Source organism: Pseudopodoces humilis, chromosome 3 (assembly GCF_049639895.1).
Source record: "Pseudopodoces humilis isolate 2021_Gansu_Grassland_sample_001 chromosome 3, ASM4963989v1, whole genome shotgun sequence".
NCBI classification, from domain to species: Eukaryota; Metazoa; Chordata; class Aves; order Passeriformes; family Paridae; genus Pseudopodoces; species Pseudopodoces humilis.
Window position 1 is genome coordinate 71,107,107 of NC_142202.1, and position 19,364 is coordinate 71,126,470.

General features: G+C 36.5%; 1 protein-coding gene across 1 annotated transcript in view; it reads left to right on the top strand.

Annotated features, from left to right (window-relative positions):
- PREP (prolyl endopeptidase) overlaps positions 1-19,364 on the top strand; it is an 83,503-nt gene that overhangs the window by 39,525 nt on the left and 24,614 nt on the right. Inside the window, exons 9-10 of the mRNA XM_005518239.3 lie at positions 6,566-6,763; positions 11,704-11,807. Coding sequence (XP_005518296.2) covers positions 6,566-6,763; positions 11,704-11,807 — 302 coding nt within the window. The remainder of the gene's footprint in view (positions 1-6,565; positions 6,764-11,703; positions 11,808-19,364) is intronic.

Below are 19,364 nucleotides of genomic sequence, written 5' to 3' on the forward strand. Positions count from 1 at the left end.
TTACAGTAAAGTAAATTTGAATTCTTCAGTTGCTTCTTTGTTGCAGACACTTGCAGATTAGTGTTCTATACTTTAGCACCAAGATATGGTAGTTTCATCACGCTCACAAAGTTGTAGTCCTGAATAAATAAAAAACGTCACTCCTTCACTTGATGTAGCCAGCAAGCAAGCCAATCTCCATGCCAGGATTTTTTAATCATTCCAAGCTTTGTTAAGTAAGACATAATTACAACAATGACAGTTAATAATTCCTTGTTGAAAACCTTGGAGTCAAGTGAATTTGATTCGGGTGATAAAGAAATGACAGTGTAATGAAGCTCCTTCTGGTAAAGCTAAGACAGCAGTGATTCAGAGGGTAAATGGGTATTGCTGCTTTTTACTTACGTGTGGGAGTGACTTTAACAAGATGTAATTTAGCTGTGTTAGTATTTCTTCACAAGCATTATAGTTAGTGATACCCTAGGTCACAAATGTGTTTTATTGGGATCCTACTCTGGTATGACCTGCCTGGAAGACATAGCCTGTTCATTTCTGTGTCTTAACTTAGATTCGATTTCATAAAAGCTGCACTTATGGAAATAGATTTATTTACAAATAATGAATTCAGGACTGAGAATTAAGAATCTCTACCAGTGTCCATCACCGGCATAAAGGGATGTTCCACAAAGTATCATTGTATTCTTAGACTATATTAGCTGCAGCTAATATAGTCTAATCAAGAAACAAACATACATGCTTACATGATGGTATGAATGTCATTTGGTTTCCTCAGTATATTTCTAAGATAGACTTTTATTTTGGCTTTGACCCTTTCTTTTCCAAGAACTGTTTATAAATGAGATAATTTGGGAAATAAAGGGAAAAATCAAGCATATTCCTGCAGTGAGGTTGTACATCCACTTCATTTTACAACTGTCAGCAGGGATTTTACACAGAGATGAGGTAAATTTAGAGCTCTACTCTGTGAGCTGAGGGAAAGAAATAAATGACAGCTGTTTTAAAAGGAAATTGAAGAGGGTGCCTCAGAGCATATTGTAGTGCAATGAGACTGATTTCTTCTCTTTGGAGTTTGTTTATAAAGTGTTAGTTTTAGTTTTCAGGGAGTTGTGAATAAAACCACAGGAGAGATTGAATCTGACATTGAACTTGTGCTTTAAATGACCATGTAGCTTCAAGAAGCATGCTGAATTGAAAGGCAGCTACGAAACCATAAGTGCTGACTGACCATAGCAGGCCTGCAGCCCTAGTTCTAAGGCACAGGATAAACCTGCTGGGTTTAGAAGGTTAAATTAGTCATTTTGAGAACTGTGACACCCCACACCACACCCAAAGTGCTCAGTACTTTGTGCACTAGTACTAAGTACTAGTAGTTAGTAGTAAGTGTCTGGCCCTTTCCTTGTGGCAGTGAAAAGCAGAATAGATTTCCTGAGCCAGGAGGTCTAAGGAGTAGGACATATTCCTGAATATGTTGTAGATGGGGAGAGGATCTTGGGCAGTTCCTTGAATCTCAGTTGGCCATTTAACAAGCAGAGGCAAAGCTAGCAGTGCTCCCTGTACCTTGTACACATCTGCACACCTAAACTCAGTGCATGTAAAATGATTCCCTTCCCTCAGCTACAGTGGAAAATAGTATTTTTCTTTATACCTTTAACCTGCTAACTAATTCATAAATGCTGAGGAGATGAGGAAGTGAGTTACTGCAGCTGAAATTTGTATTTAGGCACTGTAGGGAAACCAGGAGGAAAAAGTCTGGAAGGAGCACCAAATTCTTGAATTGTTGAAATTGGTTGAAGCTTTCCCATAATCTTAACATGGCAGGCTGCCACTGAGGATGGGGTCTCAGTGAGAAGATACATGCTTTATATTGTGAGGGCTTGTCATCATTTACTTTGATGTTTCAGGATTATTCATGTTTTATTCTGTAAATTGCTCCTGCTTTACCTGCAAGTCTACTCGTAAGTAGCCTTGAGTGATGGTTACAGGTCATTCTAGTGGAGATCAGCATTGGTTCCTGTTAATCTGCAGAGACACTGAAGTTTATGGTCACTGTCTGTGATGACCAAAGAAACCACCATGACCTTCCAGGTCTGTCTTGCAGCTACAGCTTTGGCCGTCCATTGAAATACATTAATTAATCTCACTCAACAGTACATGCCTTGAGTGGACCCATAAGCACAGCATACATCAGCTCAACAATTCCTGCTGAAACTCTATGGCTGCTTGGCTCTTCTAGCACGGAGTGTTCTCCATCAGCATTTCAGCCTGCATCTGTCAAAGCATGTTTGGACATTCAGACACTTAACATGCTGTAGTTACTGCTGCAGAAAGGAAAGGTCAAAACTCTTTTAAGTCATTAAGGTTAGTGGCACAGATGCTTAGTGTGATGATTCAACCCTTTTTTTTCTTGAAACTATTTCAAAAAGTTGTTCACAGCAACATTGCAGGTGCCAGTTAGTGGCTTTGTGACTAATGACAGCTGTCAAAATAAAAAATAAGAGTTTTTGGAAAGTAGCAGTATATGAATTTCTGGAAGGTTGAACTAGAAGTTCTAGACACAGTTGAGCTCAGTTTTCTAGGCCTTGTTAAGAAGTGTATCTCCTCTAGCCCAGATTTAGCTATTGAAGAATTGTGTGTAACCTACTGTAGTCACCAGAGTCGTCATTGTACTCTTCAGAGAGAGCTGGCCCGTACCAAGGATAATTCTTCACACCTGCTTTCAGTACTTAGGACTGTCTACAAGTGTGTTCATCTCTCTGATGCCTGAAGCAAGATGCTCAGGTTGGAGAAGGCAACTACTTAGTGTTTATTGTGTAGTAGTATAAATCCTTGCCTGATGGATGTTGGAAGTAGGTGGGTTGATAAATTAGATGTAACCAGGAGACTAACTGCTCTGTTCCTTGGTATTCACTGAAAATAAATTGACCTATACACTGGAGAGGTTTCAGATAGTTAGCTTTTTAAAAAAACACTGCTTGTGTGAGCAAAACTGCTTGGCAAGCAATTCACAGTATCCCAGAATGGGATATATCACCAAAATAAATGGTTCACTTGCACTCTAAAAGTGTTTATTTCTTCTCATTTGTCTATAAAGGATGCCTGCAGCAGTGGTGTCAGGCTTAGACAGTAGATTTGAAATCACTGTCTTAAAAGTTTCTAGGAAATACAGAGGCATGCAGGATGCATCCTGCGATGCACAAGCAAAACCAAAAGGTTAGCTGCTAATGCAATACGCCAACAGTATCTGTGGTTCTCAGTGCTGAGCATGGGAATAACAGAGACCCAACTTAAAGCTTGCAGTCAAAAAATAGCTCTTTTTAATAATTCATCACTGTTTTAGCTTGCTGTGTATATACGTGTTGTTTCTTAGTGCTTTCTTTCTCTTCTGTCTATCAAGTCTGCTTCAGTATTTTGCTCTGTTTTGATTTTTGCATTTCTTTGTAGCTGCCATTACTGTAAGTTTTGGAGGCAGTTAGCAATGCACCAAAACCAGTTGTAATACAGGTACTGTACACAGAGCTGTGTTCCTAAACCTCATGGAATGTTTTAAAAGCATCTTGCATTGTCTTCTCATCTGTTATCTTCACCTGAGAGCATCTAATTTGTAAACCAAAGAGGTGGAGAGTTGTTATTGCTGCTTTCTAGGCAAGTTCCTTAGTAGAAGAAATCCCCACATAAGCCAGCAGCCTTACTCTGAGCAACTGAATCTTTTTAATAAAAAGAGATTTACCTCTTCATAAAAATATATGTCAAAGTAATAATATACATCAGCTCTTAATGAAAAAATCCATTTAACTGAACTGTTTAATCAAATAATTAGTGAGGAATTAAAGCAGCTCCACAATGTCATTTTAAAATAAAAATATATTTTTCTTTTTTTCTTTTCTTTTTTTCTTTTTTTCTTTTTTTCTTTTTTTCTTTTGTTGAGGCAAATCTATATATTATATACATTTAAAGTTTGTCTGGGAGTGTTTATAATCCATTCTGTAAAATTTTTCAAGAAATTTTGAAAGTAAAACTGAACATTTTAATTATAAATGTTGCTGAGAATGCCAGTGGAGTTAATGGGATCTCATATTGCAGAGGCAATAATTCTGCATGCAAAAGAGGTCTGTTACTGTTGGGATGCTAACTTTTTAATTCACATTTTGTGTTAATAAACTCTGTAAAAATGTTGGAAAATTTGTGCAGCAACAATGTAAAAAGTATTTTTAATTACTACATATTCTCATTGTGTATACAGCCAAGAATGATTCTGTATTTCAAAATATGTAATTGAATAGAACTATTAACTTACGTTTATTATGTTCTCCAGCCTCACTAAAGAAATTTTAGCCACCCTAGAACTAAAATTACACATCAATTACTAATTTATAAACAGTGTTATGCCGTACCTTACTATTTCAGGTCATGGCAGAAATTTCAGTTAGTGTTCTGTGGGGCGTTGGTTAGAAAATTCCCAAATTTAGCCTAGCTCATGAAGAAATTGGAAAGTTTGAGGGTAAAAAAATATGAATGGTGGTCTTTGGGAAGAGGGAAGTAGTAAGAGCTTTCTTTAGGTGTCTGTGAAACATGACTTCATATGTCTAGAAAGACAAGTATTACATTTCACTGGTCCTTCGGAAACAAGCTAAAGGATTTGAAGGTCCTTGAGCTCTAGGGGGTCATGACAGACCTTGAACTCTGTATGAAAGAATATAGGATACTTTCAGAATAGCTAGTTTTGACCTTCAGTTACTAAGAACTTGTTACCCTTGATGGAAGGGGCACATCATACAACTCAGAACTTTTATTCTGCAACCTGAATATGTAAAGGTGTGTTTATAAGTCTGTCTTCTTTACAAATCTGTGAATTCAAATTATTTGGTTTTATTGGACTTTGAGGAAACTGGAAAGAGCTGTTTAGATGTGAATAACATAAAGCAGTGTAAAACTGAAATTCCGTCAATTTTTGTATGCTTATGTTCTGATATTTTTTTCCTCCAATGTTCTCACAATAAACTCTTCATCTCACAATGCTACTTTGGTGTTACAGTGTACCCCTGTCAGTTCTACATCAGATTTCTTGCACATTTGGTTCCATCTCCTCGTTCTTTGCTTCCAACAGATAAAAAAAAGCTATTGTCCCACACTGGTATTTTGCCCATGATTTAGATTTCCAGTCTGAGTTGTCAGAGAAGAGGTTGCGTATATGTAGTTGGAAGAGAATAAGAATCACCTCCTTACCTAGTCTTACAAGTGATTAAAAATTATTTGTTCCACAATAATTTGTTCCTCCTTCAGGATACTTTCTTTAATTTTTATCATTGCTTGTATTTTGTCTTACTTGTATTCAATTTGTGAATTAATGAGAACTTAAAATACTTTTGTTGCAAAGTAATTTCTTAAATGACAGAAATACTGAGCAAGATTAAGATGTTTTAATCTCTCTCCTGTCTGTATGAGTAAATAAATAGACTTGTCACTAGAGATCCAAAGCCAGTGGCACAGGAGAGAATGGTACATGATATATAGTGGGCAAACTGGAGCTCCAAAGAGTTTCTACACTTTACAGCCTATAGAGATGGAGATTGAAGTGAAATAGTCAGTTGAACCACAGAGATGTTTAGAAATTGCCAGCCCAGATATTTTAATTGGTTTCAATTTTCTAAAGTCCAATTGAAAAATTAGCATGCCATGAAATAAAGGTTCACATATGTCTAGTACTTATTCCAAGGAACAAACTCAAGATGGGAGAAGTTCTGTGGAGCAGAAGCTTTCATTCCTGCACAGCTGCATAGACAAAGTGGGACTAGAACTAGGGCTGCCATGAGGGACATAAAGGTAGTGAACCACTGCAGAGGGATTTGTTCCTGGATCCTTTTGCCTGGAATGAGTTCACTGCTCATCAAGCTGCATCCTGCTTCTATTACCTTACAGTCTCAAGAATGCTTTTTAGCAACATTAGCATCTTGAATAAGCGTGTGGGGCTTTTTTTAATGGCATGATGAGAACATCACCCCAGAATAGCCCCTCTCTTGCACCCAGTAGGGCTTGCTTACAAGAATAGTCTCCTGGTCACTTCAGCAGTAGAACCAAGACAAATAGTAACATCTAGGTTCTATACCTCAATGTGCAATACTGGATCACATCTTTTTTCCTTATGAGTTAGTTTAGTTTGGGTATAAATCATAATGATTTTTTTTATTTTCATGACTTTCCATAAGTATTGCTGGCAAAGATAAATGTTTTGCTTGGGTTATGCATTGAAATATGTGATATTTAAGAGCACTATTGATCTATAAATATCCCAAATGCATAAGCATATTGATTAAGCAATTCTTTATTCTTGTGTCTGCATAAATTAACTTCAAGCAGCATGGTTAATGCATTTCCAGAGAATGTCAGACTTTATTTTGGGTTCATTTACAAAGATTTTAGAGTTAAAGGCAGTGCGTGTCAGAAATTTTGCTGCATGCATTTAGGTATGCTAAAGAATTTCAGGAGCAGAGTATGTCTGATTGTTTTCTTTCTTACATTTTTTAATTGTATTTTCCATGGCTTTGTTTTTCATTTCCATGCTGTGCAGAATGGGTTGCTTGTGTGAGGTCCAATTTCCTGGTTTTGTGCTACCTGCATGATGTGAAGAATATCCTGCAGCTTCATGACCTAGCCACTGGTGCACATCTCAAGACTTTTCCCCTAGAAGTTGGTAGTATTGTGGGATATAGTGGCCAAAAGAAGGACACTGAAATATTCTACCAGTTTACTTCCTTTTTATCTCCAGGTAAGATATTTTTGTCTCATATTATTGTTCCTTTTCCTTAGAAGCATCTTTCTAATTTTTTGTAGTTTAGTAGTTATTTGGTATATTTGTATAAAACTACTTCCACCCATGTTAGCAGTGATTGTGCACAAAAAATGTATCAGTCTTTGATCTATCAAGCCTAAATAAGGTGCCTACTAATATTTGAGATACCTGCATTAAGACTCAAGACTGACTTGTACTGGAGATAAAATTATAGCATTTGCACAGTTCTTGCTTCATACAGCAAGACAAAAGGTGAAAATCTCAGTAAAATATAATTGTTAATGTGCTTAATGTAATTTTTTATCGCAATTTTAAAGAACATTAATAAAAGTCACAGAAATTGTTCTCTGGCAGTTTTATGATTCATTTATGCATAGCCTTATTTGAGTATCCTTACTATCTGTCCTTACAGTACTTGGCCTTGTTGGATTTGGTGTGCTAATCTTCTTTGCAGTCCTGCAAAGCTAGACCTGTCCAAAGCATTACATAATGCAGGTGTGGCAAAACAGTAAATATTCTAGGATTTTGCATAGGAAGGGAGTTTCTACACAATTGTCAATCTAGTATACAATAAGAAAATGTATTTATTGTTCACTCTTTTTTCTTCTCCTTCTTCTTCTTCTTCTTCTTCTTCTTCTTCTTCTTCTTCTTCTTCTTCTTCTTCTTCTTCTTCTTCTTCTTCTTCTTCTTTTTCTTCTTCTCTTCTTCTTCTCTTCTTCTTCTCTTCTTCTTCTCTTCTTCTTCTCTTCTTCTTCTCTTCTTCTTCTCTTCTTCTTCTCTTCTTCTTCTCTTCTTCTTCTCTTCTTCTTCTCTTCTTCTTCTCTTCTTCTTCTCTTCTTCTTCTCTTCTTCTCTTCTTCTTCTCTTCTTCTTTTTTTCTTTTCTTCTTCTCTTCTTCTTCTTCTTCTTCTTCTTCTTCTTCTTCTTCTTCTTCTTCTTCTTCTTCTTCTTCTTCTTCTTCTTCTTCTTCTTCTTCTTCTTCTTCTTCTTCTTCTTCTTTTTCTTCCTCTTCTTCTTCTTCTTCTTCTTCTTCTTCTTCTTCTTCTTCTTCTTCTTCTTCTTCTTCTTCTTCTTCTTCTTCTTCTTCTTCTTCTTCTTCTTCTTCTTCTTCTTCTTCTTCTTCTTCTTTTCTTCTTCTTCTTCTTCTTCTTCTTCTTCTTCTTCTTCTTCTTCTTCTTCTTCTTCTTCTTCTTCTTCTTCTTCTTCTTCTTCTTCTTCTTCTTCTTCTTCTTCTTCTTCTTCTTCTTCTTCTTCTTCTTCTTCTTCTTCTTCTTCTTCTTCTTCTTCTTCTTCTTCTTCTTCTTCTTCTTCTTCTTCTTCTTCTTCTTCTTCTTCTTCTTCTTCTTCTTCTTCTTCTTCTTCTTCTTCTTCTTCTTCTTCTTCTTCTTCTTCTTCTTCTTCTTCTTCTTCTTCTTCTTCTTCTTCTTCTTCTTCTTCTTCTTCTTCTTCTTCTTCTTCTTCTTCTTCTTCTTCTTCTTCTTCTTCTTCTTCTTCTTCTTCTTCCTATTACTATTGCTACTATTGCTACTATTGCTACTATTGCTACTATTGCTACTATTGCTACTACTATTGCTACTATTGCTACTACTATTGCTACTACTATTGCTACTATTACTACTACTATTACTACTATTACTACTACTATTACTACTATTACTTTTATTACTTTTATTACTTTTATTATTATTTTTATTTTTATTTTTATTTTATTATTATTTTTATTATTTTTTTTATTATTATTATTTTTTTATTATTTTTATTTTTATTATTTTTTTTTTTTTTTTTATATTTATTATTATTATTATTTTTATTATTTTTGTTATTATTTTTATTATTATTTTTATTATTATTTTTATTATTTTTATTATTTTTATTATTTTTATTTTTATTTTTATTTATTTATTTATTTATTTATTTATTTATTTATGGCCCAAACAATCAATACCTAATACAAGACAAGATTCAGATATGAAGGGGCAGATAGGATATTTGTCTGGATATTTCTGGGTTATTCAGGATATTTATCTTCTTCCAAGGTTTTGTATCATAAGGGGATAAAAAAATGTTCTGATAGCATCTGACCTCTGTTTCTTCTTGTTTTAGTTATATGTATATACAGCATAGCAATATTACATTGCAAATACATTGTAAAATACTTGAGATAAATTTGCTGGTTTTGCTAGAAAGGATTATGTCAAATTATCAAAATTAGGTTTCAGTCTTAGCAGAGAAGTGTGATGAATTGCCTATTATCTTACTGTTCACGTAAACAGAAATATGATATATTTTCAGTTCCTTCTTTAAACAACATTCAGATTGTTACAGCCATTGCAGGTGGAGATTAGCTTGAGGACACTCTCGCATTTATTTCTAACTTCATTCTTAGTTCACTTGTCCCCATTATGGGCCAGAAATTGCCAGTTTTACAGGCCTGCACCATTTGTCTCAGCTGAGCCAGTACAGTCTCTGTAGCTGCTAAAAATGTGTAGGGGAAAAGCTCAGATCTGTTTTAGCCTGTGGCTTTACAGCTGACCAGCAACAGCTGCTCTCACTGCCTGCTCGTTGCTTAGGCAGATTATTTTTCTCCTTTTCATTAATTTGCTTATCATCTACAAAGAATTCAGTATGGCATAGCCCTGTTAAATGGGGCAGAGTGACCTGGAATCTGGAAGAAAAGGGGAAGATAAGAAATGTAGGTAGACTGCATGGGGATAAGGAAAGAATGAGGAAAGCAGGCCAGAGAGGTAATTTTTAGGTTGGTTTATGGATCCTTTTTAGTTTGTGTGCAGCCTCCGTTCAACTCATCAGTGGAATAATCGTACAAAAGGTATGGAGCTGATTCTTGTTTAACCTAGATATTCCTATTTTACTGTTGGAAATCAATACAATTTTCACCTGTATTAGGTTGGGCTATTGTTTTTTTCCTAATGAATAACAAATTAACATACTTGTGTTTAATACCTACAACAAAAATAATAATAAACATAGATATGAAATAATGAATAAAGCAGTTCTAAACCCATATATGTTAATACAGTAAAATAATTTTCATTATTCTCTCAAAAATATGGTTATCCCTGCTGTCCACTCGTCAGATGCTTAAGCGACCACTCAGGCATTTTGCATTTATTTAGCATCCAGCAAAACAGTTAAAAATATTACAATTTTTTTTTATGTTAACTGCTATGCTATGACACTAAAAATACAACAGAACAAGAGATGCAGTTGCACGGGTTGAATTGCATGTTATTGTAACATTAGGTTGATTTGCTCTGGAAATGCAGTCTGTGACTGTGCTTATTCTTCATCATGTGGTTTGCTAAGATGTGGCAATTCTGCCTGCTCTGTGTGCAGTGTTTGCCAGTACATTACCCAGCTTAGGCAGCTGCCTGTGTGTCAAACAGCTGCTCTGCTGTTGCTGCCTGGAGGGCTTTACACTGCGCTTCCGCATCATTTTCTGGATCCTGATCTTTATGGGAAATGCTGCTTTAATGCTGGTTTGCGTCTATTAACCTGATTTGGCCTGCAAGTCACTTTGTGATAAATAAAAAAAAATCCCAGTAGACTAGGGTAGTCCTACTTTTAGTCCACTGTTAATTCACTGTTATGGAGAAATATTTTACCTGTTGCTAGAAATGTTAGTTTACGTCTGTATTTTTTTACCAATCTCTATCTTCCTGATTTTCCTGTCTATAAAACTGACTTCAAGAGGCAATTCTCTGGTATCAGATAAGTTTCCTCATTATTTCATGTTTTAGTCAGTATGAATTTTTATAGTTAAGACCTCTGTAGTAATACTATTTCCTGAATATATCTATTATACACACCATACAGCAGGATTTCAATCAAGTCCTGTCCACCTTGGTTAACTTTATTACATAGAGCATCCCAGTAAAGTGCTTACTTTTAGTATTTAGTATTTATTATACCTTTTTGGTATTCTTTTCCCTAATATATGTTCCAAATGGACTGGCAAGGCTTGTTGTAAAGGAGAAAAACAATAATTAACACTTAAGTTAGTTTATGTGTCACATGTATCTGTAGTAAAGTCATGAATATTAGGATTTTTTAGTGTGTTAACCACGTGCAAACACATTGTATGACACGTCCTCAAATGTTATTAGGGTTTAATGACAGGAAATTTGTTTTATAGTTTAACTGCAAAGTTAGTCTTGGCTAATTACACATCTGTGTAGTGTTTAGATAGCTGCATTCCCTGTGTTTCAGCCTCTGCTGCAACGTAGAAGTTTTATACTATTTACAGACATAAGTTTTCTCATGTGCATAATCCTTTGGAAACCATATATACAACTCAAGTGAAGTTGCCTTCAAACCTGCAGGATCAGGATGTAAAAGAAATTACTCAAGACCAGATTTTGTTTAGTTCCATAAGTAACCTGTGCTAGTCTGCCACAATTTCAAGTGGATATTTATCTCTTTCTGTTAGCTGGGGCATTTGAATTTTAATTTTAAATATTTTATCATAATGAGAAAATTGTAGACCTGAGTGAAATTCTTGATATATTTGTTCTCAGTCTGGTGGATCTCAAAGGGAGTGTTTTAAATTTGACTATACATTTCTTTCTACCAACATTATTGTTCTCAATAAGTCCTTTCTAACTTTATGTAAATGGTTTTTTCCCCCTATTTTGCTTAAGCTCCCTGGCTTTGTGTGAATGGTGAGAATTATTCTTTCTGCACAGAAAGCCTTTGTACCCTCCCTAGATGAAATGCATATATGCAAGTGTCAAGTGTTGAATTGTATAATAAATGAAAAAAATGTGTCCAGAACTACTGTTTTTCACCCTGCTGAGTTATCTTTACCATTCATGACTCCATCAGAGTGCTTAAACTGGCTTTTTTGTAATGATGGGTGTATACTAAGCTGACAGGCTTGCACTGTATTCTGTATTTTAGGTATTATATATCACTGTGATCTGACCAAAGAGGAACTGGAGCCAACGGTTTTCCGAGAAGTGACTGTTAAAGGATTTGATCCTTCAGTTTACCAGACAATTCAGGTAATAAACTTGAACCCTGCTGTCTTGCTCTAACCACCTATGCAAGAGCTCAAGACAGTTGGACTTAGTTATTGGTGAGGAGACTTGCTTTAGAACCATGCTTTGGTTTTGAACTGAAATACTATTGTAGATGCTCTAAAGGCTCAAACAAGTATCTCAGTGTAGTAGCATGAGGACTCCTTTGGAGGTGCACACATAGTGAAGGTGTATAAGAATTGGTTAAATTTAAGGTTTATAAAGTTAAGAGAAATTACTTCAATGGAAAACAGTGTAAGCTACAGACTGTATGGAACAGGTTCAGAAAAATACAGGGTTCTTCACAGACAACTGCTTTGACCTCATAACAAGTATTGTGACTAAAAGGATTTTACAAAATATACATTTTAAGTACTAAATGATCTTTCCACTAAACACAGCTTTGATAAGACCCTGATAAAATACTATGCCCAGGTCAGGACTTTTAAGATAGGTATGAAACTTCTAGAGAGAGTTTATGGAAATTTGTTGAAATCACAGAGTAATTTAGGTTGAAAAAGACATTTTATGAGCAAATCCAACCATAACCCTAATATTGCCAAGTCCATCACTAAACGTGTCACTAAGTGCCCATCTTCTTGTCTTTTTAAAAACATCCAGGAATAGTAACTCAAGTGAAATTATTAGGGGTCTAGAAAAATAGTCATTATATTGGGATTCTTAGCATGTTTAAAACCTGCAATTTATAGAATAAATATTGGAGGGTTGATTCATTTTTTTATATGTAGGATTTTTTCATCTTCTCACTAAGAGTAAGAATGGAATAGAGGCTTTTTCTTTCTATGGACAAAGGCATAACAAAATCTAGTGCCAAAAGTGGAGCTTAAATAAGCTTAGCCTGCAAAAAGGTGAAATTATGTAGAAGGTAAGCAACATGAAGGCATGTGACAGCATGGCTTGGAGTCTCTGAAAAGAGATTAGATACTTCTCTTAATATCTTACTTTGAATTTTGCCTGACACGTGCACAAGGCACATTCTCTAAAAGCTTAAAGACAGTAGTATGTCTTTAGTAGTACATGAGGTGGTTGTAAATAGCCCCTTCTGTTTGTCTCTGCATCTCCAGACAGAAATAAGAGTGTGGTAGAGAACAATTTGCTGGAAACACTCTCGCAGAGAATGCATTTTTTCTGCTTTGCTCAAATTCATTAAGAGACTTCCTCAGTATAACTTTAGGGCAGAGTGAGCTGGGTAAGAAAGAGAAAACTTCATTCTCCTTAGGAAAGAACTTGGTACAATTGTAATGCTGCCATCAGACCCAGAAGGATAATAATGACACACAAATACCCATGTAATTAAAAAGGGTATAGAAGAGGTTGCTGTAAATTAGAAATAACATATTTTTCTGGTAAATCAAATTTTATAAAATAAATGTCTGGAAAAATAAAATCTTGTTTTACACTTAAATCAATTACATGCTAAATTAAGGTAAAGTAGAACAGTAATACAAATTATTTCAATGAGGAAACATGCTGTTGCTTTGCCCTTGGAAACCTTCACTTTGTAAAGTACTGGCAGAGATTCAGTGACAGAGCTAGGCTGTAATGTGGTGGAAGTCAGTATCACTGTCCCTGTTTTTCTCCTTACTCAGCTCCTGCTCAGTTCCAGCTCTAGGGAAATGAGACCTGTGTAGTTATATTGGGATCAGTGCTTTTAAAGAGTACTCTTGGCTCACTAGTCATCCAGTTTTGCCTTATACCAACAAATGATCTCAGAGTATGGCAACCTCTTGGAAATCAGATTTTGATACCTTTCATTCAGATCCATGGAGAAGTCTCAGCTCAGCTGTGAAAAAGGTTGTTTGTCAAGGCCAGGGCTGGGACTGCCTGCTCAAGTTTGTAGTAACTGAGCCTGTCAGTGCTGCACAGGTCAAATGGACTCGTCTTCATTTCCATTTGTGTGGTCTCATTTAGAGCCTTGAGGGTGCTTCTGATTGGAGGAGGGAAAGGGGATGGAAGGGTATCAAAGCAGGGTATTAATGGCTGTCAACCAAATGAATACATAGCCATTTCAAAACACAGGCAACATTGCAGGGAACTGTGGGAAAAAAATAAGAATGCAGTAAATATACTGAAAGTAGGCAAACTCTGATTATTATAGGAGAATGAACAATGCTGCAGAATCTATTTAATAATCTTAATTTTCATCATAATTACTAAGTAGTAAAGGATAATGTTGCTGACTGTCCTAATCCATCTCCTTAATGAAAGGCAGGTCTCCTGCCAAGGTTTTTTTATTCTCATATACCTGAAGAAATACCTACTCACACTAGCAATCTTCCCAGCTTTGCTGTGTAGCATATATGAAACTGTAATGAGCTGTTCTTTAACAGTCTTTGAATATAACTGGGTCAAGATTTGAACTGAAATGTGTCATGTGTGTATGAAACCTGAATTAATGGCAGTTGCCTGTTTTTTGGTCTTTCAAATCCAAACTACAGTATTTGGTATATGCTGTAAAGTGCAAGGGTGGACTAGTGATAAAGTTTATTACATTAAGAAAATTTGTGGTAGAGCTGCTACTTTTTTTGTACTTAGGGTTAAGATCTTACACTTTGATAGCTCAAACTAAAAACAAATTAGCCAACTTGCGCTGAAGGGGAAAGCTGTATCAACATACCTGACTTTTGCACCAGGGTGAGAACATGTTTCTGAGTTATTGGCTCCATGTGACACCCTGGAAATACATTGTCTAATTTATTGTGCTGTAGCTTGTGTTTTTGCCCTTACCTTGAAAGACTCTGTGACCTTCATGAAAAAGTCAGACTGTTTAAAATGCTTGCCACACATCAAAAATTTATCCTGGCTGCTTTTGTTAAATGATACATTAAGTTGCATTAATTACTCTTCCTCTGCCAAGCACTTCTTGAAATTTGGTTTTGCTTCCCTGCATACTTCCATCTATCACAATAACAGATTTTTTCAGGAAATAGCCTGGGGTGGGCTTTACAGAAGGAAAAAACACTTCCACAGGAACTTAAAAACAGCACTTGCCCTAAGATGTTTACTGTCTTAATAACTCAACTGTTGCTTTAAATAAAAAGCCTTTATTTTATCTCTGTAAAGTTGCCAACTATGTTCTTATATGCCTCTTCATGTTAGCACCTCACAGTGACACTTAATCATGGATAAACAGTCTTCTGGTGTGGCTCAAAGCTCACCTACTTTTAGGCTGATATGTAGGCTTTTAAGTGTTAAAATTGCAACAATAAAAATGCTGATTGGCTCCCTTTACCATTCTTTGAATACCCTCCAGTACTTAAAATACTTTGAGATGGACCAAAAATAGATGTTGCTGTTGATAGAGGCATTTTGGATTAATTCTTGCAGGTGGTGAAATGCATAACATAACTTGGTTTTACAAGTTAGTTTGATTTAAAAAGCAGCTGCTGTTTAGATATTGCAGCAGAAATGCAAGAAGCACAGGTCTTAAAAAAGATGTTTCTCTTCAGGCTGGAATGAATTTCTGCCCTTTTTTTGCAGATACTACTTTTGCAGGTGAAGTAATTTTCATGAGAATTTTATTCTTGTCTTGCTCAGTCTTTCACTCCCATCACCAAACACTTGCAGTACTGATTTCAAGTTATGAGACATTGATAGGGAAAATTTGTCTGTGGTCATTCTCATTCCAAGTAGAACTTTACACCATACAGTTTGGCACAGTGATTAATCTCTGCTTCAGGAAAATACAACACTGAGAGAAGATGAGTCAAGCTTGAGACTGATTGGCAGAGAAACTTGTGCACAGCACCTGCCCATGCTATTCCTGGATATTGCTGTTGTGGGTGGTATCATTCCATGAGCATTTGATTCCCTAATTAATATAAAAATAACAGAGGAAAGCAGTGTCCTCTGAAAACTGTAGTAAGCTCAACCTGCTAAGTAGTGCAAGAGCTGTCACTACAGTTATCTCTGTTTTTTTCACTGTGGTTATAGAGTGGTTTTAACATTGTTTTCTTCCCCTTACCCACATATATATCATAGAATCAAAGGATGGTTTGAGTTGGAAGGAATTTCAAAGGCCAGCTAGTTCCAGCCTCACTGACATGGACAGAGACATCTTCCATTATACCAGGTTGCTCTAAGTACCATTGAACCTGGCCTTGAACGCTTCCAAGGATTGTGCATCCACATCTTCTCTGGGCAACTTGTTCCAGTACTTCACCATCCTCACAGTAAAGAATTTATTCATAATCTCTCACCTAGACCTTCCCTCTTGCAGTTTAAACCCATTTGATTTTGTTTTATTGCAATATGTTCTTGTAAAAAGTTCCTCTCCAGCTCTTTTATAGGCCCCTCTTAGGTACTGGAAGGCCACAATTAGGCTACCCCAGAGCCTTCTCCAGGCTGAACAGCTCCAACTTTCTCAGCCTGTCTTCATAGAAGGGGTGCTTCAGCTCTCTGATATTCGTGTGTCCCCTGTGGGCCTGCTCTGACAGGTCAGTGTCCTTCATGTGTTGGACACCCCAGAGCTGGATGCAGTGCTCCAGGTGGGCCCTCACCAGAGTGGTGACCTGCTGGCCGTGCTTCTTCACATGCATCCCTGGACACAGTTGGCTTTCTGAGCTGTGAATGCACATTGCTGGGATACATTGAGTGTCTGGTCATCCCCCAAGTATTTCTTCTCAGTCCATTTCCACCCAGCCTGTATTTGTGCTTGGGATTGTCTCGATCCAAGTGCAGGAGTTTGCACTTGGCCTTGTTGAACTTCATGAGGTTCACACAGTCCCACCTCTCAAGCCTGCCAGGGTCCCTCGAGTTGACATCCCTTCCCTCCAGCATGTCCACTGCACTGCACAGCTTGGTGTCAGCAAACTTGCTGAGGATACTCTCAATCCCACTGTCCATTTTGCTGACAAAGGTGTTACACAGCACCAGCCCCCAAATGCCAACCCCATTGACCAGAACTTTGAGTGTGACTTTTTATATGAATAGATCATTGTAAGTTGGAGAAAAGTTCAGTAACTTTGAATCTATCTGCAGAGAGCTAGAGGCATGTACTTTCAACTGATTCTGAGCAGGGAAAAACAATTTTCCCCTTTTCTACAGAGGAATAAGTAATTTTGGCATCATTTTCATCCCTCTCCTAGGAATCCATCACAACCAAAAAGGAGTTGATTTTTGAAGAGTTGGACTTTCTTTCTTCTCACAGTATTTGGGGTTTGAATCTCGCCTTGATCTCATGGGATGGGAGGATAGAATTAATGCTTGGGGAAAATAAGTTGCTTATTGTTGTTTGTTTCAGTTTTACTCTTTCTATTTCCTTGAGATTTTGTATTGCAGTAAGGAAGAAAATGAGTTCCAGAAGTGCTTGGACAATACTTTCAGGCACATGGTGTGACTCTTGGGGATAGTCCTGTGCAGGGCTAGGAGTGGGACTCAATGATCCTTGTGGGTCTCTTCCAACTTAAGTATGTTCTGTGATTCTGTGAAATACTGGGGGAAGAAGGAATGTGACAAACACCACAGTTTTAGTGCTTGCCACAGTATGGCAGACACCTGCCGTCTTGCAGAGGGGAAATAAGCTTTGAGCCACTTCTTTCAGAGCTCCCAGGAAGGAGGCTGAAGGCTTTGGCTCTGATCTCACCTGGTGTTTTGGCACCAAGGCACCAGTCTCACTCTGGAAGACATCAGCAAAATCACAGTGACAACTGTGACAGCATTGGCAGTTTGCCTGTGTGAACTTCATATCTTACACCCTTGGCATGTGGTTGTTCCAAACACCACGTTAGTCTGCCATTACCTCTTCTAATTTGAGGTCGGTGAAGAAACAATAACTGAAAATGTAGTGCTGTAGTTTAAAGCACCCTTGTAGTTCTTGAAGGCCAAGAGACTGTATATTAAATATATTACAAATTTGCAGCCACATTACACTCCCTTTTAAGGGAGGAAATTGTCAGAATCAAGGACTTTAAATCTAGATAGAGTATCAAGAGACAAATTGATTCCTATGATGAACTTAAATGCTCTTGAACATTGAAATCCATATGCTGAAGTAGCAGAATAGTAGTTGGCTCTATATCCACTATAATTTAAGTAGCCCCATCCAATGAAGTTCAGCTATTTCTTTGGTATCTTAAGTAGGAACCACATCTCTCTATTCCAGATAAGAGGATGAAGTGACAGACTTTGCATTGCTTTCTTCACCAATCCACTTCAAATCCTACTTTAAGGTCTAAATGTCTGGATTTGCTCTATCCCCTTCTTATATACCGCTGGGGCTGATGTATAGTTTTGGAGGTTGGGGGCTTTTGTTCAGCAGAATTCTGAGCAATGGAAATGTGGTTTGGGATGGAGGGGAGTGTAAAACTGCTCTTAGGAAGAATTAGTGCACTACTGACCACACAATGTGGGAAATAATACTAAAATAATAAAAAAAACTCTCTGTGTTCATTTGTATTGTTATACAGGCTTTGTGATTCAGTAGTTCCAAGCTTTTAATAGTAAACTGTTTATTTTTCTGCTGAGTGTGCAGGGAGTTGGAGATCTTCTTAAAATGGAAGCATCTGTAGAACTTTAATGCTCTAGACCTTATAAAAATGTTCATTTGTTTCAAGCCTACAAGAGAAGTGATTGCTTTGCAGTGTAACTAAAGCTCATTATGAAATACTATTCTTATGGCTTACTCAGTAGAACTTTTGTTTGAACTTGCAATGGTTTGTTTCTGACTTTTCTAGTGAAGGGGGTTGTTAGTTGGCTTACTTAATCCCAAGCTGCATTCCACGCTCCATTTCTTTCTCAGAATTCCTTAAAACACATGGCAAAATAGCACAGACTGAAACAGACCTGTAACCATTAAACATAGTGTAGTGAATTCCTTTTTACACAGGAGTTTTAAACAAGAGCTTAAGCAATTGTAGTGGAGCTTAAAGGATTGTCTCACGTTTTAAATTATTATATTGTTGAAAAATAGTTTTGATTTTTACAGTAAATGGGAAAATACCTTTTGCCATCAAAAAGATTCTAAAAGTCATTCACTCAGACACCTTAAATGAACACGTGTGTTGAAGTCTTCAGGAACCTCAGTAGGTAGATTCTTTGCTGATACAGAGATATTAAAATGATAATGTAGTAAAAACACTTGGGGTTTATCTTCTTTCTAAACAATTTGAATTTGAAGTGAAGAATTTTTTCTCTTCTGTTTTTCCTCTAAGTTTAATATTCAGTTCTCTGATTGAACTCACCTCCAGTAATTAAACATGAACGCATTTCTATTTTAATTAACTCTCTTGCTCACAGGATAAGTAAGAATTTTATTTAATGGATTAGTGGGAATCTACTTCAGACTTTTCTTCTCCCATTTGTATAGGCTTATCAGTGCTATTTCTCAAAGGTAGTGAATATTACTAACTTCATTTTACAGAAACAGAAACATTCAGAATTAAATTTGTCCATGGCTTCACATTGATGAGGTGTTGCTCTGGGGATATGATTTGCTGTTCTAGTGGCAGTGGTTTGCTGTTCCTCAGAATTGAGTTTTCAGATGTGGATTGAAAACTTAATCAAGACAGTTATTAAAATCTT